Raw genomic sequence first — 27,405 nt, 5'->3', positions numbered from 1 at the left:
CCTAATTCAGCTCCTAGAACTTATGAATCTTAAGCAAAACACAATGGACAGGCAATGTTTCAGGTTAAGACTTCTTCAGACAAAAGAGGTGAAATGACCTGAAATGTCACCATGTGCATTTCCTCCACAAATGCTGCCTGACCTGCTGAGTTCATCCAGCACTTTGTGTTTTGCTCAAGATTCCAGCATCTGCAGTTCCTGGTCTTCCTCTTGTCTCTCCCTCTTAAATGTTGTGGTTGTTTGTTGCTTTCCAATGTATGTGAACTATTTTAGAATGGAGTTTTGGAAAATTGCATCCACTCTTAGTCCCCAGCCCCAATTTCTAACCCCAGCATGCAGGTCACCAGCTCCTGCGAGCTTTGCCTTTCACTCTGAGGAATTAACATTGAATAAATTCAATAAAAAATTTTTAAAAAGATCTCTACATTCATTCTAGACCTGTGGTTGCTACTTTGGGGGAGTTATGACTTCTAGGAAGACAAACATTATTACAAAATAATATCTCTTCATTGCCCTGTAATTCCCCAGTCAGAGACTGTAAGGGGAGCACAGTCATTTGTGCATAGCTGTCAAAGCTCATGCAATCTGCTTCTCTTCCTCCCAGTTCAACTCTTGGTTTCTCCTTTAGACTTTAGAGATACAGCGCGGGAACAGGCTCTTCGGCCCACCCAATCCGCGCCGACCAGCCATCACCCGGACACTATTTGAAGAAGGGTCTCGATCCGAATCATCAACTATCCGTTGAGCTGGTTAGGCTCACCATCACAGCTGAGTTACTCATACGCACTAGGGCAAATGACAATTTTACCGAAGTGAATTAACCTACAAACATGCTCGGCTTTGGAAGGAAGAAGTACCCGGAGAAAACTCACGCAGTTACAGGGAGAGCGTACACACTCCACATAGACAGCACCCGTAGTCAGGATCGAACCCTTTCTCTAGCGCTGTAATGATCACTTTTTGCCCCTTAACCAGCAGACCATCAATTAACCTTTTTGTCCCTGCATAACTCGAAATCTAAAGTGACCTGTTTACACTGATCCAAGAAACCCACTCCCGTGCCGAATACGATCTATTGACAGAGGGACGGGTTATCACTTATACAACTCTTTTTTCTGGTTCTGGTTCTTCTTTTTCTCCCTGACCCTCTGGATGTTCTCTCGTTGTTGCTGGTGGTTAAAGTTGTTTAACACCTGTCGTGTAAAGAACCAACCGAGAGAAATGTGCGCTTCTGTGATGCATTTAAACTCCCTCAGTTGGCTTGATTTTACTTGTCTATGTGTTTTGGTGGTACTTTAACCTCTGAACACAGCGGAGGAAGCAGCGACCATGAAATCTGGAACAGCAAGGACCTGCTCCCCAGTGTAAAGGAGGCTTTCATGCACACAAAAAAATATATCTCCAGCACTTTCCCCATTCCTCCTTGTGTTGGAGTCGGTTGCAATTTTTGATAAGGTTTGATTTATATGATTTAATATCACGAATTTACTTAAAAACCGGGGAATCGATCGCCGCCTCTCAAAGCTTCAACTTTAATGAACGAATTGGGGTGGGGGGAATGCTGGGAATGAAAAGTAGGGAAAGGGGTATGTTAAGGAGAGAAGGAAAATGTGAAGGAGAGAGAGGGATATGTGAAGGGGGGAGAGATAATTGACTGACAATGTTGAGTAGATGTTTTCTTGTGCGTTCCAGTTGCTGCTTTGAGAGGTGGGGACCAAAGGCGTGTTACCTCCCTGGGTAAATCAGTCACACTTCATTTTGTGCACTCATTTACTAAGTTATCCACCGCCCATTGCTGAGATGATTGTAGGTGGCCGCACCTTGTCCAGTTGAAGCAGTCCACCAGCCCCGCTCCTACCTTCTGGTTCACCATCCCAGGCACACAGTCTTCACCATGCCCACCTTTGATGATGTTCTGGAAGAGGTGGGGGGATTTGGAGTGTACCAGAAGATCGTCTTCTTCTTGGTGTGCCTGATCTCGGCCATGTTCTCCTATCTGTACGTCGGCTTTGTGTTCCTGGCCGTCACTCCCGACCATTGGTGCAGGAGTCCCGGTGTGTCCGCACTGAGGGCCAAATGCAACTGGTCCCTGGAGCAGGAGAAGAACTTCACGCTGCCCGCGGGCCGCGCTGGGAGCTCCCCGTACAGTCAGTGCGAGAGGTTCGACATAGACTGGAATTCCTCCTCCGTTAGCTGTGAAAATCCACTTCCCTTCTCCTGGAATCATTCCCGAGATCTTCCCCTGACAAGGTGCCGGGACGGATGGGTTTTTGAAAACGGTTCGATCTCCAGCATTGTAACCGAGGTAGGTTTCCGCTCTATCAGGGAGTTCGTGCTAACTGGACCAGAACGTTAGCAGGAGGAACATCTAAATGTGGGTGAAGTGACATTAGTTGAGCACATCAACATAACTTGGAGACGATTTCTAGACTGCCCTCCCAAACCAGCGTCGACTCATTTCTCCTTTGTCACGCTCTTCAAAATCTACAAACGAGGAAACGTAGATGCTGGTTCGCACCAGGGGCAACTCAGCGGATCAGGCAGCGTCTCCGTGAGATCATGAATATGTACCATTTCGGGATGAGACCCTTCTTCAGACTGATGACTGATGAGTCTGAAGAAGGGTCCCGACCCGAAATGTTACCTATCCATCATCTCCAGAGATGCTGCCTGAGTCGCTGAGCACTGACTATGTATCCTCTCTCCAATATCTCCTCGTCCAGTCTCCGCCCTTAGACTGTGGCAAAGTTTTATGTACCTCAGTGACATATTTTTGCCTAAATATGCTCCTTAACACACCACGATTTACTGGGTGAATTAGGTTTATTGTTGTTTGTCACTTGCACCGAGATACAGTGAGAAGCTTTCGCATGCTATCCAAACGCTGGAGTTACCCCAGCATTTCGTGTCTATCTGCAGAATATAGATCTCAGCATTGTGGCACACCGGTTCCACAGACAAAGCCCAATGTCCGCAATGGGGTAGAGGTGAATCGGACAGTACCCTCGCTTATAGAAGGATTCTTCAGAAACCTGATATCAGAGGGGGTGAAGCTGTTCGCGCGATTTCAAGCTTCTGCCGGACGGGATTAATACCAAGAGCTGAAGTTATACCCTGTTGATGTCTGAGAGTTCGTTTTGAATGTAGATGGTTATAGGGAGGTTTCACGGCAGTCGGGTCACGACCCATGACCCGTACTGTTGCTAGGCTACTCCAAATGGAGTACACGCGATGAACTGCAGGTAGGAACTTACCATTGTTTCCAGCGTAGCGGGCCCGTTAAAACCCGCTGAAATTGTCAATTTTTGCGCTGTAAATAATTATGGAAATCGGGATAAGCGTGTGAGACATTTAGCCTACTTCACAATTCCAAAAGTGAGGAGAAATGACGGTAGATAAAAACGAGAGCTGAAGGGACAACAACAGTCAGAGTGCTTGGCGAACATTGGCCGTTTGCTCACTGCATTTCATCAAGTAAGGCATTATTTGTGTTTTTTCTTGACTCCTTTGGCATCTAAAAAGTTTTAGAAGAGATAAATCTGGCTGTAATTTATTTAAATCGCCCATGGTTCTCGTGGGTTTTTACTTACAAAATGAAAACGCATCTGAAGAAAAATTTACAGCCAGATTTATCACTTCTGAGAATTTTTAGATACCAAAGGAATCAAGAAAAAACACAAATAATGCCTTACTTGATGAAATGCAGTGAGCAAACGCGATAATTCCCAATATTTTCAATGTTTACCAAGCACTTTAGCTGCTGTAGTCCCTTCAGTTCTCGCTTCTCTATTCCTTCATTTCGTTTCACGTTTGGAATTCTAAAGTTGGGTACATGTCTCTCACTTACCCTGACTCCCACAAATTTTGTCAGCGCAAAAATTCAACATTTTGGCGGTTTTTAACAGGTAGGAAAGTACGCGTTTCTAGCATTAATAACATATACCGGAAGTGACGGATGTCTTCCAGTTGGATTTAGCGGCTCCGTGCGTCGAGCCCTATGACCCAGTGACCTTTCGTGCAACCTCCCTATAGAGAAAGGTTGATGGTGATGGTGATATATCTGGGCAGTAACAACTGAATGAAGGAGAATAGTTTGTTCCGAAAACCGTGCAGTGTCAGTGAATGTAGCGGATGTTATAAAAGGGAAGAAGTTGACTGATGGCATACACTGTTGTACACTAAACTGAGGTGTGGCCCAATTCTTGAGTCAAGGCCACAGTAATGGAGCCAAACACATCGTGCTAGCGGCGCAGTGGCAGAGTTGTTGCTTCACAGAGCCAGAGACCCAGGTTCGATCCTTACCTCGGGTGCTGCCTGTGTGGGGTTTGCATGTTCTCCTTGTGACCGCGTGGGCCCGAAGAAGGGTCTCGTCCCGAAACGTCACCCTTCCTTCTCTCCAGGGATGCTGCCTGTCCCGCTGAGTTCCTCCAGCATTTTGTGTTTATCTTCGGTGTAAACCAACATCTGCAGTTCTTTCCTACACACCGCGTGGGTTTTCACCGGGCGCTTGGGTCAGACAACGTCCATTCAATGATTCAATAACACTTTATCGTCACATGTACTTAGGTACAGTGAAGTTCTTTGTTTTGCATACATCCATCCGGTAAAATGATACTAGTATGATTTTGGCTGATTTTTGCCGGATTCTATGCAAAATAACTATTTTCACTGTACCTTTGTGGGGGTATGGAGATTAGCGGTAGAGTTGCTGCCTCACTGCGCCAGAGACCTGGGTTCGATCCCTCCATGGTCCATTATAACGAGGGTTTACTGCAATCAACGTTGTAGTGCACGAGTTCCTTAGGAAAAAGTCCAATGTCCACAATGGGGCAGAGAGGAATTGAACCCGATCCCTCCTCCTCGATCCGAAACGTCGTCAGTCCATTTCTTCCACAGATGCTGCCTGACCCGCTGAGTTGCTACAACACTTTATGTCCAAATTAACATTGAACGGTTGTTTAAGTGCAACATATTTCTTTCCCATGCATCGTGGTTCTGTCGTTGGTTTGAAAGACTACGAATGGGATTCGGCGGGATCAAGTGGGGATTGATACTGTGTGGTTTACAGGTAGCTGTCGCCAACCTCCAAATGGTATAGAGTTGGTAGAGCACGGTGGTGAGATATCGCCCCCTCTTCACCCCTTCCTCCCCACCCCTCGCTCTGTCCCTCTCGCTCATCCCACGATCTATGAGCAACAATGGCCCTCGACTGTCGGACCCCTTCTGTGCTTGTAGATGTACTGAGTCCAGGCTCACAGACAGGTCTCTTTCGACCTCTGGTGATCTCCCGGTACATCTAAACCAGAACACAAACTCGCCCCGTCCGCTAAGGAACTCGCCACAATTGGAATGAACCTTCCATTTAGTTTAGAGATTCAGCGCTTAAATAGGATCTTCAGCTCACCGAATCCGCACTGACCACCGATCCCCACGCACTAATACTATCCTACACACACTAGGGACAATTTATATATATATATATTTTACCAACACAATTAACCTGTAGGTCTTTGGAGTGTGGGAGGAAACCGGAGCATCCGCGGAAAAACCACACGGGGAGAACGTACGTACAGACAGAGCCGTAGTCAGGATCTAACCGGCTTTCTGGCGCTGTAAAGGCCCTGTCCCACTGCGGGGACCTAATTTGCGAGTTTAGAAGAGTTTGCGCTGGACTCAAACTCGCAGCATGGTCGACATGTGGTCCTAGGAGGTCTATGTAACTCTCGTCAAGGTCTCAGTTTGGTCGAGGAGTATTTTTTAGCATGCTGAAAATTGTCTGGGCTTTTTAGCATGCTGAAAATTGTCTGGGCGGCATGGAAAAAAAATCCAAAAATGTTTTACTGGTAGGTTTAGTCAAAGTAGGTCGAGTAGGTCGACATGTTATTCGTAGGTAATCGAAGGCAATCAAAGGTAATTGAAGGAGGTCGAAGGTAATTGAAGGAGGTCGTGCTCACTCACCACTATTCAGTCCAATTTTCCCGAAGCTAGTCTTCAACATTGTCGAAGGAGATCGAAGGAGGTCTTCTACATATTCGTAGGAGGTTCTCCACATAGTCGAAGGAAGTCGTAGGAGGTGTTCTACTTCGGCGATATAACAAGACCATGACACTTTTGTAAACTCCTAAACTCTTCTAAACTCGCAGATTATATCCCCGCAGTGGCCCTTTAGGCAGCAACTCTACCATTGTGCCACCATGCTGCTTCTTCCCCTCTGTTATCAGACTTCTAAATGGTCCATCGATTGGGATAGAGGTGAATCAGACAGTAATACTAGAGTACTCGTCAATTCCTCTCTACTCTATTGTGGACATTAGACTTTGTCTAAGGAACTGGTGCATTACTATGTTGAGTGCAGTAGACCGTGGTTATAATGGTCCATGGGGTGGGGTTGAGCGAGAGCGGAATGGTGTCCATTTGGGGGACGGGGTCGGGGGGATTAAGAACTCGGTCTGGAACTGGGCCTGGAGAGGCCGGGGGTGTGGATCGGTGGAGTATTGGCCACTGCCCATGGGCGGCTGGAATGAGGGTAAGTGTCGGCGCTGGTGGTGGCAGGCGTGGTCTAGAAGTAGCTGGTGAAGCTGTGCGGCAGTAGGTCAGGCCTAGCGGTGAAGGTCAGTAGGTCCATCTGCTAGAACCAAAATCCATTATAAAGAGGTCCGTAATAACAAGGGTTTACTGTATTATATTCTGCGCTCTGTATCTTGAGTTTGAACTCATTGTATATGGGCAGTGTATGGAATAGCTGATCTGTTTGGACAGCATGCAACACAAAGCTTTTTGCTGTACCTCCATACATGGGACAATAATTAAAATCCTGAATCAAAACCTAAACCAGGTCAGAAGAGTGTTGTAACAACTAGATTATCCACCAGACGAGCTAATGTGGGAGCTAAGGGCCACTCAAAACAACCTCATGTCCTCCTCTCTGTCTCCAGGGAGTAGCAAGGTTGGGTAATCTGTGTTTCATAAAACATACAACAGTACAGGAACAGGCCTTTCGGGTCACAAAATATTTCTATCTTCCTCAAGTGCTAATGCACAATACACAACGGTTTTTTAGAGAGCAGAATCATACGGTACAGAAACAGGCCCTTCGGCCCAACTTGCCTGTGCTGACCAAGATGCCCCATCTACACTAGTTCCACCTGCCCACGTTTGGCTCACATTCCTCTAAACCTTTTCTATCGTTGTGTGTCTGAATGCCTTTTAAATTTTGTTAAATAACTACCTCCTCTGGCAGCACGTATGAAAAAATTGCCCCTCAGTTTCCTATTAAATATTTCCCCTCTTATCTTAAACCTATGTCCTCTGGTTCATGATTCCACTACTTTGGGTAAAAGACTCCATGCATTCACCCATCTATTCCCCTCATGATCGTATACACCTCTATAACATAACCCCTCAGACTCCTCAGACCCCCAAATCTTCTCTGTACTCTTTTCATTTTATCAGCATCATTCCTGTAGCAGGGTGGCCACAATGAGCGCAATACTCCCAATGCAGCCTCACCGTTGTGTTTTCACCTGCTTCCTTCACACAGTTTGAATTGGTATGCTCGGACGCCTGGAAGGTGGATCTGACTCAAGCCTGCCTCAACCTGGGCTTCATGGTGGGGACGATCATCATGGGCTACGCGGCGGACATGTAGGTAGCTCCGCAACCCATCTATCACCACAGCGACTGTGGTTGACTGTCAGCTTTGTTTAGATTTGTTTATTTAGTTTAGAGATACAGCGCGGAAACGGCCCACCGGGTCCGTGACACCAACGATCTCACACACACTAGTTTTATCCTGCACACTAGGAACAATTTACAATTTTACCGAATCCAATTAACCTACAACCCTGTACGTATTTGGGATGTGGGAGGATATCGGAGCACCCAGAGAAAACCCATGCAATCACAGGGAGAAGGTACAATATCTGTATAGACAGCACCCGTAGTCAGGATTGAACTCGGTCGGGTCTATGGACCTGTAAGGCAGCAACTCTAGCTTTGTGCCACCGTGTATTCTCACAATCTAATCTTTACATTATTTACTTTTTAGGTTTGGTCGGAAATTCAGCTTCTTGTCTGCGACATTAGTGAATGCGGTGGTGGGGCTTATTGTGGGCTTCCTGCCAAACTACACCTGGTTTGTGATCTTCCGAACTTTCCAGGGCGTGTTCAGTAAAGGCTGCTGGCTGTGTGCATACGTCTTCAGTAAGAGACCTACTCCCACCTGCTTATTTGTAATGGAAGAGCTGGTTGCTCTGAGGTAGCACAGTAACATGTATCAGTCCAGGGCCGGATTTACTTATAGGGTGATTTCACCAAAGTTAAAATGAGCGTAGATCCCCCCCTCGCGTGATCGAAAAATTTAACTGGAGGACATATGTCACTTATCGCGTTTGCTCGCTGAATTTCATCAAAAGTAAGTTAATAATGCCTTACTTTTGATGAAATGCAGCGAGCAAACGCGATAATTCCCGATATTTTGGACCTTTAAATCTCCACGGCAAATGTCGGCCATTCACTTCCGCTGTTTTTCCACCTTCAGTTCCCTCTTGTAATTACCTTACTTTCTTACCTTTGTTTTGCTTGAAAAGTTAGGTCACCGTGCTTCACGGTCACCCCGACTAGCACAGAAAATTTCAGCTGAAAAATCGGCCGTTTTCCATGTTTTTAACGGGTGTGAAAGTGCGTGTTTTCCCATTCACTAACGTACTGAAGTGACATATGTCCTCCAGTTAAATTTTTCTGTCACGTGAGGGGGGATCTACGCTCATTTTAACTTTGGTGAAATCACCCTATAAGCTAGACAAGCTTAAGTTTAGGGCCTCGAGGTCTAGGGGGGGCCTCCGGCCAAAGCAGGACACCTACCGTTCAACTCCGGGTGCCCCCCCTCTCTATCTCTCTCTCTCCATCTCCCTTCGCTATCCATGTCCGGGTCTCCGCTCTCCGCTCGCTCCTCATCCGCAGGCATGGCAGGCCGCCTTGCACATGCGCATTGCTGCGGCCTGCACGTCCTCCCCCTGCACATGCACACTACAATGGCCAGCACATCATCTGCCCGCCTTGCGCATGCGCACTGCAATGGCAACTGGTCGGCGCTGGGCACCTTTGCTGGGCACTTTCTCCCTCGCTTTGAATTGTGGGAGATTTGGCCACCATGGCTGTCCTGTCGCTGCCTCGCCACCAGCGCTGAAAACCAACGCGGAGGGGGCCTCACAAGTGGAACAGCTTGGGTTCCTCTCTTCATCTAAATCCGGCCCTGTGCATCACTGGGGACAATGGTGTGGCTCAATGTTATGTGGAATCAAGCACAAAACACTAAGTTCTGGAGGAACTCGGTGGGTCAGGCAGCATCTGTAGAGGGAATATTTTCAAGATAAAACAGAAATTCTAAAGTTTATATACTGCTCATCAGGAGGAGAATTGACAGGCGCCATTTTGGGTCTGGACCCTTTTTGCCTCACTCCTTCAACCCCCCCCCCCTCTACTTTCCAGCTTTCCCCCTCAACTAAAGTAGCGTCTCGACCCGAAGCATTGCTTGTCCATTCCCTCTGCAGATGCTGCCTGACCCGTTGAGTTCCTCCAGCACTTTGTGTTCATGTAAATATTCATTATATTAGCTGCATTTCAACTTAAGAATCTGTGATTTATCTTGTCAATATTTGTTGGTATAAAACATGTTATTTCTAACCAGCAGACTTTTCTCCTTGAATATTTATGTTCATACAAAATGTTCCCCTTGGTTTATGTGTCAGAATGCGTAGTGTGGTGCTTTTATAATGAGCTGTACCACCTTTGTTTAATTGTAAATGAAAATCAAAATGCTGGAAATCTGAATTAAAAGAGGAAAATACTGAAAATGCTCAGTGTCCTCGCGGATCGGAGTCAACGGAGCCTGGGTGAAAGGAGCCCGTGGCTGGGGCCTGCGTCGGCACCACGGAGGCATTCAGAGAGGAGATAGTGGAGGGGTCGGTGTGGCGGTCGATGGTGGCGCCAATCAATGGACGAGGACAGACCACCTGGGAGTGAGGACGGTGATGCTGGAGGAACAAACAATGGGGACCCGGCGTGGGTGGACCGCTGTGGGGGAGGGGGAGGGGGAAGAACAAATGGGGATCATAACTTCGTAAGCGCCCTCTATGTGGCAACTATTTGCACACCTTGGATATGCAAAGAATTTCACTGTGACTTGTCACATGTGACAATGAAGCATTCAAGCATTCATTCATGCATCAGGCAACATCTGTGGAGGGAGATAATATCTACACGACCTCCATAACTATCATCTACTGTTGACTTTGCTTTGTTTGCACTACTGACCAGTTTCTTGCACTATAATGGTCTGATTAACTAGTATTACTGATTATTAATTTATTGTATTATTGATTTTTATATATTTATTTGTTTCGCGTTTATGAGCCTGTAAAGCCGCAGTAAGTAAGAATCTCCTCGTTTCCTTGACAGTACATATGACAATTAAACACTCTTGACCTCTCAGGTTTAGACTATTGTCTCTTCCCTTTTAATAATAATAATAATAATAATATATTTTATTGTCATTGCACATAAGTGCAACGAGATTTGGGTATGCAGCTTCCATCCGATGTCACAACTTAAATAACTAATAAATTTAGGTTTAGATACCCCGAGAACATGGTTTGTAAAAAGAACATTAAAACAGCAAAACAGTCAAAACAGACTAAAGTGCAGATGTGTCTGTACGACGTGACCATCCGGGGGAGACAGTCCATGGGGGTGAGGGGCACTCAGCAGGGCCGGTTCAGAGCAGCTATAGCTCTGGGAATGAAGCTGCTCCTGAGTCTGGAGGTGCGGGCGTAGAAGGCCTTGTAACGTCTGCCGGAAGGTAGGAGTTTGAACAGTCCATTACAAGGGTGTGAAGGGCCCCTCCACAGATGCTTCCCACTAAGAACCTCCAGCACTTTGTGTCTTGCTCAAGGTTCCACCGTCAGCAGTTCCTTGAGTCTCCACGTTAAGACCGTGGTTTATCATCGAGGGATGTTTTTGTTTCAGTCACAGAGCTGGTGGGGCTGGAGTACCGAAGGACTGTGGGCATCCTGTACCAGGTCTGCTACAGCATCGGCATGATGCTGCTTCCGGCCGTGGCCTATCTCATTCCCGACTGGAGGAACCTGCAGCTGGCCACCACCATTCCCAACTTCCTCTTCCTCGCCTACTACTGGTAATGTCCGCAGAGGGTCGGGGGCACCCAAGAGGGAAATGCACATCTGGCTGAGCGACACGGATGTTCCCTGAACTGCTGAGTTAGAACATAGGACATAGGGCTAGAACATGGAACTAGAACATGAATGCAGCAGTGCAACCTAGAAGATAGAACAGTACAGCACAGGGACAGGCTCCTCCGCCCTCAATGTCCATGTTGAACATGATGCCAAGTTAAACTAATCTTCTCTGCGTGCACATGATCCATACCCCTCAGTCTCTGCATATCCATGTGACGATCTAAAAACCTCTTTTTTTCTTTTTTAAATTTTTTTGTTAGAAGTAAGTACAATAATGTGGTACCACAGTACCTAATACTTGTTGACATATTACATTTCATATACAACTTCTTATTTTTTAATTTAATAATAAAACAGAAATAAGGAAGAAAATAATAGAAAAGGGGAGATTGACATAAGTGGTGCGTGAAATAGAAAGATAGGCTGAAAGAAGAAGAGGTAGAAAGAGAAAGAGACGAAATAGAGAAAAGAAAAAAAAAAAGAAGGAAGGAAAAAGGAGATTGTAAGCGATATACAGGTACCTATTTTATGTTCCAGGCCACCCGTCACCTGATTCTGAAACATTTTATTTCTGTGGTTGTGTTGCACCATATGCTTGTAAGAAGTCGAGAAAAGGAGACCAAATCAATAAGAATTGGTCTGCTTTACCTGCTAGAAGGAGTCGCATTTCTTCCAGATCTGCCGTTTAACCTCTTAAATACCACTATTGTACCTCACTCCAGCATGTTTTGATACTTGCCCTGCATATTTTGATTAAACCTTGCCCCTCTCACCTTAAAGTTATTCACTCTAGTTTTAGACATACTACTCCTATCAAAAGGTTCTGACTCACATAATTTTATACACTTCTATCAGGTGATCCCTCAATGGCGTTGCAGGGAAAACAATCTCTCCCTGTTGCTAATATCCCTTAATCCCAGCAGCATTCTGGTAAACCTCTTATGCACTCTGTCCAAAGCCTCTTTTAATGGGGCGATCAGGATTGGCAACAGTGTTCCCCTGGCCCTTTGTGTTCTGTTCAAGATTCCAGCGTCTGCAGTTCTTTGTGTGTCCAATAATGTGTGATCCATTCGCAGGATAATTCCAGAGTCTCCCAGGTGGCTACTGTCTCAGAACAAGAACGCACAGGCCATGGATGTGGTGCAGAAGATGGCCAAAATGAACGGGAGCAGTCTCTCCCAAAAATACGAGGTGAACATCAACCCTCAGTTAACTCTTCAAAGCTTTAATTTATTTAGGCTTAGGTTTCTTATTGTCTCCTGTACAGAGGTACAGTGAAAAGCTTTGTTTGGCATCCTATCCAAACAGATCAGATAACACCATATTTAAATACAATCAAGCCAAACTCAAGTCCAATAAGTCGAGCAAAGGGGAAGATACAGAGTGCAGAATATAGTTCTCAGCATTGTAGCGCATCAGTTCTGGAGACAAAGTCAGATTTCCACAGTGGGGTAGAGGTGAATCGGACAGTGCCCTAGGTTGTGAATCTGTGGAATTCCCTGCCTCAGAAGGCAGTGGAGGCCAATTCTCTGGATGCTTTCAAGAGAGAGTTAGACTTGACGACTTGACCTGGCTTGACTAGATAGAGCTCTTAACGATAGCGGAGTCAAGGGATATGGGGAGAAGGCAGGAACGGGGTACTGATTTTGGATGACCCTAACCTTATTGTCTATTGTTATGGAAGTACCGTTCAGAAGCCTGATAACAGAGGGAAAGACTCTGTTCCTATATTGAGGTGTGCGCTTTCAAGCTTCTGTACCTTCTGCCTGATGGGAGCGGGGAGAAGGGGGGATGATGGGCGTGGGACATGTCGTTGATTATGTTGGCTGTTTTTCCGAACAGTGTGAAGTGTAGATGGAGTCAATGGTGGGGAGTCTGATGTGTGGGATGGACTGGGTTACATCTACAACTCTATGCAATTTCTTGGGGTCTTGGGCAGAGCTGTTCATAAACCATATCTCACTGGTTGTGTGAGATGGGGCTAAGGTTAAAGAGAAGTCCACCAGTGGACACACAATGCTGGAGTAACTCAGCGGTCCAGGCAGCATCTCTGGAGGGAAGGAATGGGTGACGTTTCGGGTCGAGACCCTTCTTCAGACTTCAGACCTTCTTCAGACCGATCAGTCCATTGGTGGAGTTGCCTAAATGCGCCCCTCTCCTTGAGGATAAAACCATTCTAACCTGGCATGGAGAGCTTCACTTGGCCGGACCTGAGGTTGAGGATGTGGCAGATTCTGATCCTGTTCAGGCAGATGAGATTAGTTTATCTAAGCATCATGTTTGGCACAGACATTGTGGGCCTGTTCCTGTGTGGTACTGTTCTATGTTCTAGTAGAGGAGGTGGCTCCAAGCGGCAGAAATGGATTGGATGTGGTTGAGAATTTTATGCTTGACCTACTGAATACTCCCATCACTTTCCTCCAGAGAGTAGTGACCGATGTCCTGAGCCTGTCTGACCTGGTGACTTTGTACCTTCCTTTCTGTCTAGAAAGTTGAGGAGAATACAGAAGACTTGGGCCGCCCATCATTCGTAGACCTGGTCCGAACTCCTCAGATAAGGAAACACACTCTGATCTTGATGTACAACTGGTGAGATGGTGCTTCTGTAATTGTTTCATCCCCAGGAGGGTTATTGGGACAGGTCAGCTGCTCTGTCAATGAGTCTTCAGCCTCTCAAGCCCTCAAAACCTCTGAGAGTAGGAGCTGGTGTTTGGGGCATGAGAAGTGAACATGGGGACAAAGGGGCCTTCAATTCAGCGAGCATGTTCTCCCTTGCCACAGGAGGGAAGGGGGTTGCTAATGTGGACCTGGGTGCTAGTGGGACAGGTTAGGAGGGAAACATAGAACAGAACATAGAACATAGAGAATCAAAGCACAAGAACAGGCCCTTCTGCCCACAATGTCTGTGCTGAACATAATGCCTAGACTAACTCTTATCTTTTAGATAAGCGCATGGATATGCAGGAAATGGAGCTACCTGTATATGGATCTCTTGCAGGCAGATAGTTTGGTTTAATTTATTGTCACGTGTACCAAGCTACAGTGAAAAGCTTTTTTGTTGCGTGCTATCCAGTCAGCGGAAAGACTATACATGATTACAATCAAGCAGTCGATAGTTTACAGATATATGATAAATGAAATAACATTTCTGTTGGAGTATAGAGGCTTAAAAGAGTAGAGTGATTGTAAAAATTGTAACGAGTGATTGCAGATCCGCTTCTAGGATCAGCCGCAGAGAGTCGTCTAGCTCAGGCGCCATGTTTACTAGGAGCTGAGAAGTGTTGGTCTTGGCATCATTTTCGGCGCAAACAATGTGGGCTGAAGTGGCTTTTCCTGTGTTGGACTGTCCTATGTATATATGAGAGGAGGTTTGTGCAAGGTGCCAGAAGTGGAATGGGTCAGTAGTTGGGATGTGGGAATTGAAACTGACGGGGAGAGAGGTCTCTGCTGAACTTGGGGGCATCAGAATCAGAATCAGAATCAGAATGCTTTATTGTCATTGCATGTGTCACATACAACGAGATTACTGTGTCTCTCCATTTAAAAGAACTTCAAACATTCACACTCATACTTTTTACACTCCCTCCCTCCCCAAACCCACCCATGGATTCACATTTACATAAATTAACACTGTCTCCCACCCCCCCTCCTTCCCCATAACCTGCTCCCGAGACAGAGTTCAGTTCCAAGATTGCTGATGGGTAAAAGCTGTTCTTGAGTCTGGCAGTGCGTGACTTTAGCGACCTGTACCTTTTTCCTGAGGGCAGCTGTGTGAAAAGGTGGTGACAAGGATGTGTAATGTCTTTCACGATATTACAGGTCCTGCTGTGGTAAATGTCCTCCAGAGAGGGCAAGGGGAGTCCAATGATACCCTGGGCAGTTTTTATCACCCTCTGGAGAGCTGCTCTGTCAGCTGCTGAACAGTTCCCAAACCAGGCAGTTATGTAGTAAGTCAGTATGCTTTCTACCGAACAGGGGAAGAAAGACTCCAGCAGTTTAGCAGACAGATGGGCCTTCCTCAGTGTTCTGAGGAAGTGAAGTCTCTGTTGCGCCTTTTTTACAACTACAGCAGAGTTCACAGACCATTTAAGATCCTCACTGATGTTGATCCCCAGAAATTTAAAACTAGGCACCCTCTCCACCTCCTCGCCCCCTATCTCCAGTGGCCTGAGCTCCGCTCTATGTCGCCTGAAATCAGTGATGATCTCCTTTGTCTTTTTAGTGTTCAGAGAGAGATTGTTGTGAGCACACCACTCAGAAAGTCTGTGCACCTCCTCTCTATAGGCGACCTCGTTCCCATTTGAGATGAGCCCCACCACGGTTGTATCGTCCGCAAATTTTATGATCCTATTTGCGGGGTGATGGGGCAAGCAGTCATGTGTGTATAGGGCGTAGAGGAGCGGACTGAGCACACAGCCCTGCGGTGCTCCTGTGCTGAGGGTCAGGGATGTCGAGGTGTAGGGTCCAAGTCTCACCGTCTGTGGGCGTTCACTGAGAAAGTCCAATATCCACCGACACAGTTGACTGCTGAGGCCAAGGTCTAGCATTTTTGTGATCAGCTTGCTGGGTATGATTGTATTAAAAGCTGAGCTGTAATCAACAAAAAGCATCCTGACATATGACCCCTTCTCCTCTAGGTGTTGTAGTGCAGCATGGAGGACAGTGTTTATGGCATCCTCTGTAGATCTATTAGCCCTATATGCATACTGGTGTGGGTCGAGTGAGGGGGGGAGAGATAATTTAAGGTGACCTAGGACCAGCCTTTCAAAGCACTTGGAGACTACAGATGTAAGAGCAACAGGCCTGTAATCATTGAGGGAGTTGATGATTGTCTGCTTGGGCACCGGGATGATAGTGGTGGTTTTCAGGCACGCTGGCACGGAGGAGTGTGCTAGGGAAAGGTTACAAATGTCTGTGAATACCCCAGCGAGCCGGTGAGCACAGTCCCGGAGCACCCTGCCTGGGATCTCATCCGGCCAGCAGCCTTACTAGCATTAACAGTTCTCAGGGCCCGCTTTACTTCCTCTAACTGGAGGGTAAGTGGCTGGTCAGCAGGGTCCAGTTGGAGAGAGGTTCTTTCATTCGGACCTCTCTCAAAACGGGCAAAAAGGTGGTTGAGCTCCTCTGCCAGCGATGTATTTGCATCAACTTAAAACATAAGACGGGGTGCGATTTAATTGCCAGGACACTGCCTTGTAACGCAGATATCAATGTCACATAAAAGTGAAACCAAGTTGGATTCATGGAATCATAAAACAGACATAGGATAGATGTGTTGATAGGAAGGGTTGAGAGGCATGGGAGAAACGCTGGCAAATTTAAGTATCTAAAATTATGAGGGCCATGGATATTTTTAAGGTGGAGATTGACAGATACTCGATTAGTAAGGGTGTCGGGGGCTATGGGGAGAAGGCAGGAGAATGGGGTTGAGAGGGAAAGATAGATCAGCCATGATTGAATGGCGGAGTAGACTTGATGGATCGAATAGCCTAATTCTGCTCCTATAATTAATGAACTTCGATAGGATAGACAGTCAGCATCTTTTATCCAGGGTGGAAATGTCAAAGACCAGAGGACATAACCTTATGGGGAGAGGGGCGAAGTTTAGAGATGTGCAAGGCATATTTCTTTTACCCCATTGATCACCCTGACTAACCTGACGTACCCCCTCTCCAGGTTTGCCAGCGCTCTGGTCTACCAAGGTCTGGTCATGCGCTTGGGGACGCTGGGTGGAAACATCTACCTTGACTTCTTCATCTCCGGAGCCGTGGAAATCCCGGCAGCGAGCGATCCTCATCCTTCTGGTCATCGAGAGGATTGGGCGCCGCCTCCCCTTCGCTACCGGCGGGCTCGTGTCGGGGGCATCCTGCCTGATCGCAGCCTTCATACCCGAGAGCAAGTACCCCTGAGACTGTGGTATCGTTCAGGCTGATGAGGATCAGGAGGCACTAATCATTAAGGGGGATGTGTGTAGTAGAGCAGAGCATAGAGCATGGAACAGTACAGCACAGAGTCCCTTCGGCCCACAATGTATGCACCGAACATGATGCCAAGACCTACTCGTCTGTGACTGCACATAATTCATATCCCTCCATTCCCTGCATATCCAGGTGCTTATCCAAAAGTCTCTTAAATGCCACTATCGTATCTGCCTCAACCAGCACATCCTCTGGCAGCACGTTTGATGCACTCACCACTCTGTGTTTAAACACTTGCCCCGTACATCACCTTTGAACTTTGCCCCTCTCACCTTAAAGTTATGCTCTGTAGTATTTGATAATTCCACCATGGGAAAAGGTTCTGACTGTCTACCCTATCTGTGCCTCTCATAATTGTAAATGCCTCTATTAGGTCTCAACCTCTGGTGCTCCAGAAAAAACAATCCAAGTTTGTCCAACCTCTCCTTGTACAACTCCTGTCCGAAGAAGGGTCCAAATCTGAAACGTCACCTGTCCATGTTCTCCAGAGATGATGCTGATTACTCCAGCATTTTGTGTCTTTTTTGTAAACCAACGCCTGTAGTTTCTTGTCTCTCCTTGTAGCTAATACTCTAATCATAAATCCCCTCTGCGCCTTTTCCGTAATGTAATGGGGCGAATAAAACTGTAAGCAATACTCCAAATGTGACCTAACCAAAGTCCTATAAAGCTACACCATGACTTCCTGACTGATATACTCAATAGCCTGATCAATGAAAGCACAGCACATTCCAGAGGAATCCGCCCCCCGATGGGTCGAACTAACGGCGCTACCATATGCTTTCTTTACACCTTGATCTACTAGTGTTGCCACAGTCATGGAGTTGTGGGCTTGACCCTTTCATCAGAGGTTCACCATATCAGCAAGAACAGATGAGGAAGCCATTCAGCCCATTGCCCTTGTGCTAGCCTTTTGAAAGTAGCTGCCAACCAGTCCACACCCTGACCGCTTTTGCAGTTCTTTCTTTTTAGGAGTTTGATACATGTCCTGGCCCCATTGCTGGAGTTATTCTTGAATGTATTTCCTATTAATGGGCAGTGCGTTGGAGATCGTAACTTGAGTAAAGATTGTTCCTTTATCATTCATCCAACTAACCCCTCCTCAGACCGATTCTTCTCGGAAGTTATTGTATATCTTACCACCACACCCATACTTGGTTACTGGCCTTCCTAACATTGAGCATCTCAAATATCTTACTTCAATCTCTTTGTTGTGGATATGACATAGGCAGATACCCCACTGTCCCCGAACAACGCATGCCCCTCCACCCTGATATCCCCTCTCCCGATGGAGCCATTGAGACATCCTGTGGTGTGTTTGGTGGTGGGATGTCAGTGAGAGAGTCTGATGTGCCTTAGTACCATCTCGCCACAGGCAGCACCTGCATCATATTCCAAGCAAAGCAGTTTGTAAAATTGTCCTGATAATTTACCCAGTAAGAAGAGAAGACCAAAGGAATTGGGAGCAAGAGCCAGCCATTCGATCAGTCACAGAGATGTACAGCAAAAAAACAATCCCTTCAACCCACCTTGTCCATACCAACCAAGTTGGCCCACTGTGCTGGTCCCAGTTCCTTCGGCATGCAGATATGCAAGAAATGGAGGAATATGGATTATGTGCAGGCAGATGAGAGTTGGTCTTGGCATCATGTTCGGCACAGACATTGTGGACCAAAGGGCCTGTTCCATTTGCTCACATTTGGCTCACAGCCCTCTAAACCCTACTATTCATAAACCTGTCCAAATGACTTAAAAGTCGTAATTGTATCCGTTTCTCTTGCTTCTTCTGGCAGCTCGTCACAGATATTGCTGAACCAAAGCCCAATAAAATTGCAACTTGACTTGCTTATGCTTATATACAATGCCCTGACCAATAAAGGCACATAGGCAGATATATATGGAGGCGGAATATCATCTCCTTGCCCGTGTTCTATCCACGGGGCATCAGAAGTGCTAACCACTCGCACAATAACCCCATTAGTTTGAAGAAAGGTCCCGACCCAAAACGGTACCTGTCCATGTTCTCCACGGATGCTGCCTGCCCAGTGAGTTACTCGAGCACTTTGTGTCTATCCTATTAATCTCCCTGGAGATTTAGTTTTATGTTTAATGATACAGCATAGAAATAAGCCATTTGACTCACTGAGTCCACGCCGACCTTTGATTACCCATACACGTTCTACCTTATCCCACTTTCTCATCCACTCCCTACACATCAGGGGCAATATATAGATGGAAATTAACGTACAAACTGACACACGCAAACACACACACACCCCGCAAGATTTGCATATCTGACCAGTCAAATCTAAATCCTGGGCCAAATGACACAAGCTGGGATCAGTAGTTGCTGATGAAGGATACGGGTTTAGGACAGCACTGTTTTTTCTAATTCTACCTTTCTGCATCTTCCCACTGCAGGTGTCAGCTGGTTAGCGACGGCAATCGCATTTGTCGGTAAACTGGGCATCACCATAAGCTTCGAAATGGTGGTGTTTGTAAACGCTGAGTTATACCCGACTTTTATCAGGTATGTATGAGTGGGAAGTTATTCCATACGGAGCAAAGCTTTAATGAACCATTAGTTATTCAGACGTCATAGGTTTGCCGAAGACCATCAGCTCGGTAAAAGACGATCTTTGGTCTGCCCAAAACCTGTTTTGTTTTCCTTAACAATGAGCTTTTATTACAGATTCATAATTTACAAAGTTCATAAGTTATAGAAGCAGAATTATGCCATTTGGCCCATAAAGTCTACTCCACCATTCAATCATGCCTGATCTTTTTCCCTCTCAACCCCATTATCCTGCCTTCTCCTTTAGTACCCTGGAGTATTACGCTAATCAAAACTGCCATTCATGCAGAAGCAAAGATCTGCAGATGCTGCTTGTCCATGTTCTCCACAGACGTTGCCAGACCTGCTGAGTTAGTTTAGTTTATTTAGAGATACAGCACGGGAACTGGCCCTTCGGCCCATTGAGTCCACGCTGATCAGGGATCCCGTACATAACACTATCCTACGTACGAGGGACTATTTACAATTTTACCAAACCCAATTAACCCACAAAATTGTACATTTTTGGAGTGTATGAGGACGCAGGAACGCAGGCAGAACGTACTGTACAAACTCTGTATAGATAGCACCCGTAGTCAGGATTGAACCTGGCAGGATCTCTACCAGTGTGCTACTGTGTAGCCCCTTTAGGTACTGAAAGTTACTCCAGCACCTTGTGTCTTTTTCGGCTATTCATGTAGTTTTGCAAACATCGTCCATCAGATTACGATGTTGTCAGCCGTATCCACCGCACACTCGAGTCCCTGCAGCGACCAACGTTCACAGAAGGCCTCCAAAGACCCATGAACACCGCGTATTCCCTCTCCAGAGTCATGTGTAGGTAGGGTTATAAGCCTGGAAGTGGGGCAGGCAGTCGGCTAAGGTAGAATCCTTGACTGCACGGTGCCTCGAACTGGTTGGTCTCCCAGCAGAGTGAGATGTCCATCAGGGAATGAAGCCCGGTGCAACCAACGTCAAGGCTCTTTAGGGGAGGTCTACAATTTAGGGTCCTTCCGCTGCTGGACATTGGGGGACCGTCTGCTGGGGACACCCCATAAACATGGAAAGGGAGATCACCCCAGGGGGCCACTTAAGTGGTAAGAGGGTTTTCTTCAAACTTATTTGCTCGCACTTTAAAAAAAACATCCTTGGCATTCATGAGCCTCTGCCTCATATCACCAGAGACCAAGGTTCGATTCTGACCTTGGGTGCTGTTTATGTGGAGTTTGCACATTCTTCCTGAAATCAGGTGCTTCAGATTCCTTCCACATCCCAAAGACATGTGGGTTTACAGGTGAATAGACCTTTGTAAATTGTCCCTGGTGTGCAGGGAATGGCTGCAAAAGTGGGATAACATAGAACTAGTGTGAACAGGTGATCGATGGTCGGAAGGGCCTGTTTCCAAGCTGTATCTCAAAACTAAACTGCAGAAGAGGTTTAGCAGAATGCTGCCTGGATTACAGGGGGTTCCAACAAGGAGAATAAAGACAGAAAGTTCTGGAGTAACTGAGTGGGTCAGGCATCATCTCTGGAGAATATGGATGGGTTGGAAGCAACTTAGAACAATGCTGTATCTCAAAACTAAATTAAAGTTCATAAGTCATAGGAGCAGAATTTGGCCATTCAGCCCATCGAGTCTACTCCATCATTCAATCATGGCCGATCTATCTGTCCCTCACTTTTCCTTGTCACCATAATCCTTGACACCCTTACTAATGAAGAATCTGTCAATCTCCGCCCAATGCTTTGGCCTCTACAGCCGTCTGTGGCAATGAATTCCACAGATTCACCATTCTAAACTAAACAATACTGAGTACAACACAATTAAGTGTATTGATACTGAGAATATATGAAGAGTTTTTGCACAGTTTTTATTTCAAATATATTTTATATTGTGAATAATGTTTATTTTTGAGGTTAAATAAATGTACTCCTTTATTTTGTTGTCTGGTGGTGGGGATGACCTTTTGCTCAATGCTCATGGGCTTGTTGTCCTTGCAGAAACCTGGGTGTGTCTGTCTGCTCTACCCTGTGTGACATTGGAGGGATTGTGGCTCCGTTCATCGTCTACCGTCTGGCTGATGTCTGGGCAGGATTGCCACTCGTGGTTTTTGGTGAGACTCTCACTCACTGGCAGCTTCAAACAACTTCAATGCTTTAGAACATAGAAACAAGGAACTGCCGATGCTGATTTACAAGATGTGGGTTTCTCTCACTTGTAGCCCTCCTGGACGTGCCTATTTCACTCTCGCCACCCTTCCTTCCACCTACATTCCTCCCTCCAGCTTCACAATTTGCATCTCACACATTTTGTTTCATCTCTGGCTCTTGTCCAACCATAATGTGTAGGAGGTTTGAGAGAAAGTGGGATAACATAGAACTATTGTGAATGGGCCGGAGTGGACTCAGAGGGCTGAGGGGCCTGTTTCCATGTTGTATCTCCAAACTAAGCAAAATCCTTCCAGTGTACTTTCATTCCTTGGTTTGCCAGGTTCCCACTGAACGTTCCATGTCTGTGTCTGTTCTCAGGGGTGATCGGGCTGATTTCCGGGGGCCTGGTGCTGCTTTTGCCCGAGACAAAGGGGTTGACTTTGCCCGACACTATTGAGGAGATCGAGAACATCAGCCGGTGAGTGCCCAGCCACTGTGGCAACGTACGCGGCATCTGGTGTCGCAAACGTTCATCGGGGTTCGATCCTAACTACGGGTGCTGTCTATACAGAGTTTGTACATTCTCCCTGTGACTGTGTGGGTTTTCTCCTGGTCCTCTGACTTCCTTCCACACTCTAAAGATGTACAGGTTTGTAGGTTAATTGTCTTCTGTAAATTGTAAATTGTCCCGAGTGTGTACAGTAGTGTCCGTATACGGGGTGATTACAAGGACTCGTTGGGCTGCATCTCTAAAGTCTAAATAAAAGTAGTTTGGTCACCCCTTCAGTCCCAGATCGTGCTCTATAATCTGCTCAAGGACTCCTTCCTTGTACTGCTTCAACTTGCCCTCCATTGTTAAGGAAAAGGTGGATGTATTCCATCCATAAAGGGGCTGTCCCACTTGGGCGACCTAATCCGCGAGTTCTAGCGAGTTTGCCCTCAACTCGTACTCGCAGCATGGTCGACACGAGGTAGTTGTAGGTGCTTGTAACTCTCCTTCATGCTCGAGAGTAGTCCCCGTGTACTCGAGGCTTCAGCTAGGTTGCGGCGTATTTTTCAACATGTTGAAAAATGCCAGAGAGTAAAAAAAGGTCGCCATTTTTTTATTTGCAGGTTTAGTCGAAGTAGGTCGTAGTTGGTCGTCATGTTAGTCATTGGTAGTCTAGGGTAGTCAAAGGTAATTGAAGGTAGTCGTAGATAGTCTTCATCATAGTCGAAGGGAGGTCGAAAGAGATCGAAGGAGGTCGTCTTCCCTCTCCACTATACGAAGTTAGTCATAGCTAGTCGAAGCTAGTCTTCAACATGGTCGAAGGAGGTCTTCTACGTAGTCGAAGGAGGTCTTCAACATGACACTCTTCTAAACTTGCCAATTAGGTCGCCCAAGTGGGACAGCCCCTTAAGTTCCCTCAGTGTCTTTTCCCAAATCCTGATCTCCGGTGGGATACTGGATCTGTGTAAGATTTAGGATTAAGTTTAGGTTTATTATTGTAGTGCGCAGCGCGGTACAGTGAAAAACTTTGCTGTGCATGCCATCCAATCAGATCAGATAATGCCATATATAAATGCAATCAAGCCAAACTCAAGTACAATAGGTAGAGCAAAGGGGAAGATACAGAGTGCAGAATATAGTTCTCAACATTGTAGCGTTCCACAGACAAAGCCCAATGTCCACAATGCATCGAGATGAATTGGAAAGTGGCTGGCTTATGGAAGGACTGTTCAGAAGCCTGACAACAAAGGGGAAGAAGCTGTTCCTGAGTCTGCACACTTTCATGCTTCTCTATCTTCTGCCTGATGGGAGCGGGAAGAAGAAAAAATGACTGGGGTTGCTTTAGTTTTAGGTTTATTATATTATATTGTCACGTACAGATGTGCAAAGAAAAGCTTTGTTTTACATGCTATCCAATCAAATAAGATAATACTCTACATAAATACAAATAAGCTAAACTCAACTACTATAGGAGAACAAAGGGGACGAGACTGAGTGCAGAATATAGATCTCAGCATTGTTGCGCATCAGTTCTAGAGAGAAAATCCAATGTCCACAATGTCGTGGAGTTGAATCGGTCAGTACCCTGGCTTATGGAAGGACCATTCACAAGCATAATAACAGAGGGGAAGAAGCTGTTCCTGAGTCTGGTGGTGGTGGTTTCAAGCTTCTGTACCTTTTACCGGATGGAACTGGGAAGAAGAAGGAATGACCTGGGTGGGACAAGTGTTTGATTATGTTGGCTGCTTTTCAAAAGAAGCGTGGTGTAGATGTAGTCAATGGTGGGGAGTCTGGTCTGGGCGATGGACTGGGCTACATCCACAACTCTCTGCAATTTCTTGCGCTCTTGTCCTCGTATGCGATTACACCAGGATATTATTCCACTAGTTGTCAAGCTGAGTCTAGACTTTACTTTAGAGATGCAGCACGGAAACAGGTCCTTCGGCCCACTGGGTTTGCACCGACCAGCGATCATCCTGTACTAACCTACACACGCTGTGGACAATTAACATACAAACCTGTACATCTTTGGGACACTGGGAGAGCATACAAACTCTGTACAGACAGCACCCGTTTGAATTAGGATTGAACCCGGGTCTCTGGTGCTGTAAGGCAGCAGCTCTAACGTTGAGCCACTGGGACTCCAGATGCCTCCTGCTGGGATTGCCCAGAGCAGCTTGGGGTCACTGCTGCTCCTGCCTCGGGACTGAGATTGCTACCACTGAACTCGACGGTCACCTCAACAAAGTAGGTGCTCAGACCAGGGGGAGTGACAGCCGCAGTGTTGGGGAACACCAGCAGGGGTCAGCACTGACTCAGCCAGCACTATATCCCAAGACGTCCAAACTCAGTCTCCTGTAAGGTCTCCACTCATTACCTTTTTGAGGCAGCACCTCCTGTAGATCCATTCAATGGTGGGGAGATCAGTACCTGCGATGGAAGGGGCAGTGTGCCATCTATTAGGTGTTTGTACATTCTCCCTGTGACCGCGTGGGTTTTCTCCAGGTGCTCCGATTTCTTCCCCATTCCCAAAGTCATGCAGGTTTGTAGATTAATTGGCTTCTGTAAATTGTCCCTAGTGTGTAGGGTAGGACGTGTACGGGGTGATCGCAGGCCGATGCGGACCCGGTGGGCCGAAGGGTCTGTTTCTGCACTGTCTCAGTGCACAGTTGATAGTATTTCTCTGTATCCCCTCTGTTCCTGGGTGTTTGAGTCACCTGCAGCAATGGTGGAGAAATGGAGATGAGGGGGGTGGGAGAGATAGAGGGCAGGACTTAAACAGGTGCATAAAATAATGAGTGTAAAAGATAGGGTGAATGCACAGAGTCTTTTACCTGGGATAAGGGAATCAAGAACCAGAGGACATAGGTTTAAGGTGAGGAGGGGGGGGGGGGGGGGAGGTGAGGTAGGAACCTGAGGGGCAACTATTTCACTCAGAGGGTGGTGGTTATATGGAACAAGCTGCCAGAGGAGATGTCAGAGGTTGTGGGGAGAAGGCAGGAGAATGAGGTTAGGAGAGAAAGATAGATCAACCATGATTGAATGGCGGAGGAGGAGGCTTGATGGACTGAGTAGCTTAATTCTGCTCCTATGACTTATGAACTAATGATAGAACAGCCTCCAGGAGCTGGAAGGTGCCCTGCACTCAATGTTTTGAATTGCTCCAGGTTGCGGATGCTGCACTAACGCCGCATTCTTTCTGCAGGCAAAAGCGAAAGGTTGCAAAGACCAGCTACCAACAAGTCATTCTGCGGACAGCTGATGCCAAGGACCACGCTTCCACGAAGACGGACGTTGAAGTCTAAATTAAATCCTGTCCGCGCATCGGTTTCCAACTCACCCAATGTAGTCACCTTCACCCGAACAAAACCGCCTGATGATTTCTGCTCATCCCCCTGGTCGCGTAACATGAACATTGAAGTCTTTTGTCAATCATGTCCACTTAACCTTCCATATTATACGAGGAATCAAAAATTAGAAAACATCGTTAATGCCTTCTGCCAAATTCAATGTATAATATAAAGAATGTTGTTGGAAAGTTGCTTTGAGAAGAAATTGATTTGCATTTTAGAGTCATAGAGTCATATCACACAGAAACAGGCCCTTCGGCCCCAACTTGTCCATGTGACTATGATGCCCATCTACAATAGTCCCACCCGCTCGCATTTGGCCCATATTCCTTTAAACCTTTTCTCTCCATGTATCTGTCCAAATGTCATCTGAATATTGTTATTGGACCTGCCTCAACTACCTTCTTCAACCCGAAACATCACCTATTCCTTTTCTCCAGAGATGCTGCCTGACCCGCTGAGTTAACCCAGCATTTTGTGTCTATTTTCGCTCTAAACCTTTACTACCCATGTACTTGTCCAAGTGTCTTTTAATTGATGTTATTGTAGCTGCCTCAACTACCTCCTCTGGCAGCTCATTCCATAAAATCATCACCCTCTGAGTGGAAAAAGTTGACCCTCAGGTTCCTATCTTTCCCCTCTCACCTTAAAGTTATGTCCTCTGGCTCTTGATTCCCCTACTCTGGATAAAAGACTGTCCATTCACCCTATCTGTTACGCTTGTGATTTTATGCACTGCTATTAGATTACCCCTCAGACTCCTGTGCTCCAAGGTACAAAGTCCTGGCCTGCCCAATCTCTCCCGATAGTTCAGGTCCATGAGTCCTGGCAACATCCTAGTAAACCAAGCATTTGAGGAGGTTTGGGTTTCGCTTTATTATTATCACGTGTACCCACGTACAGCGAAAAGCTTTGTTTTGCATGCCATCCAAACACATCAGATATACCATTCATAAATACAATCATGTCAAACTCGAGTACAATAGGTAGAGCAAAGGGGAAGATACAAAGTGTAGAATATAGTTCTCAGCATTTTAGGGTATCAGTTCCAGAGACAAAGGCCAATGTTCGCAATGGGGTAGAGGTGAATCCGACAGTACCCTAGCTTATTGAAGGACATTCAAAAGCCTGATAACGGAGGGGGCGAAGCCATTCCTGAGCCTGGAGGTGCGCGCTTCCAAGCATATGTACCTTCTGTGGGATGGGAGTGGGGATGGAGGAGTAATGATCGGGGTGGGACAAGTCTTTGGTCATGTTGGCTGCTTTTCTGAGGCAGCGTGAAATGTAGATGGAGTTAATGGTGGGGTGGCTGGGCTTTGGAATGGACTGGGCTACATCCACAACTCTCTGCATGTGACAATGTGCCATGAGTTTAATTCCATGGAGCCCATGAAAGATAAAGCAGACTGTGTGGGGAGTGATGGAGAGATCACTGTTTCACAGGGAGTGGTACTCAGAAATCGCAGCACCACTTCACACCTCTTTACCCAACATGGTGACAGACTGATCTGAGCTGGGTTTCAAAAGTTCATAAGTTATAGGAGCAGAATTAGGCCATTCGACCCATCAAGTTTACTCCGCTGTTCAATCACGGTTGATCTATCTTTCCCTCTCAATCATATTCTCC

At 46.4% G+C, this 27,405-nt stretch overlaps 1 protein-coding gene across 1 annotated transcript; it reads left to right on the top strand.

The window, feature by feature from the left end:
* Positions 1-1,113: 1,113 nt before the first annotated feature.
* On the top strand, positions 1,114-26,725 carry LOC129699543 (solute carrier family 22 member 2-like). The gene is given in 12 exon segments (XM_055639439.1): positions 1,114-2,305; positions 7,541-7,644; positions 8,048-8,202; positions 11,026-11,194; positions 12,332-12,446; positions 13,744-13,844; positions 16,932-17,040; positions 17,042-17,150; positions 19,655-19,763; positions 21,789-21,901; positions 22,317-22,416; positions 25,634-26,725. Coding segments are annotated over 12 exon segments (1,695 nt in total). The 5' UTR covers positions 1,114-1,894; the 3' UTR covers positions 25,734-26,725.
* Positions 26,726-27,405: the final 680 nt, after the last annotated feature.

This window comes from Leucoraja erinacea, chromosome 8 (assembly GCF_028641065.1).
Source record: "Leucoraja erinacea ecotype New England chromosome 8, Leri_hhj_1, whole genome shotgun sequence".
Lineage (NCBI taxonomy): Eukaryota > Metazoa > Chordata > Chondrichthyes > Rajiformes > Rajidae > Leucoraja > Leucoraja erinaceus.
This window is presented reverse-complemented; position numbering and strand designations above follow the sequence as displayed.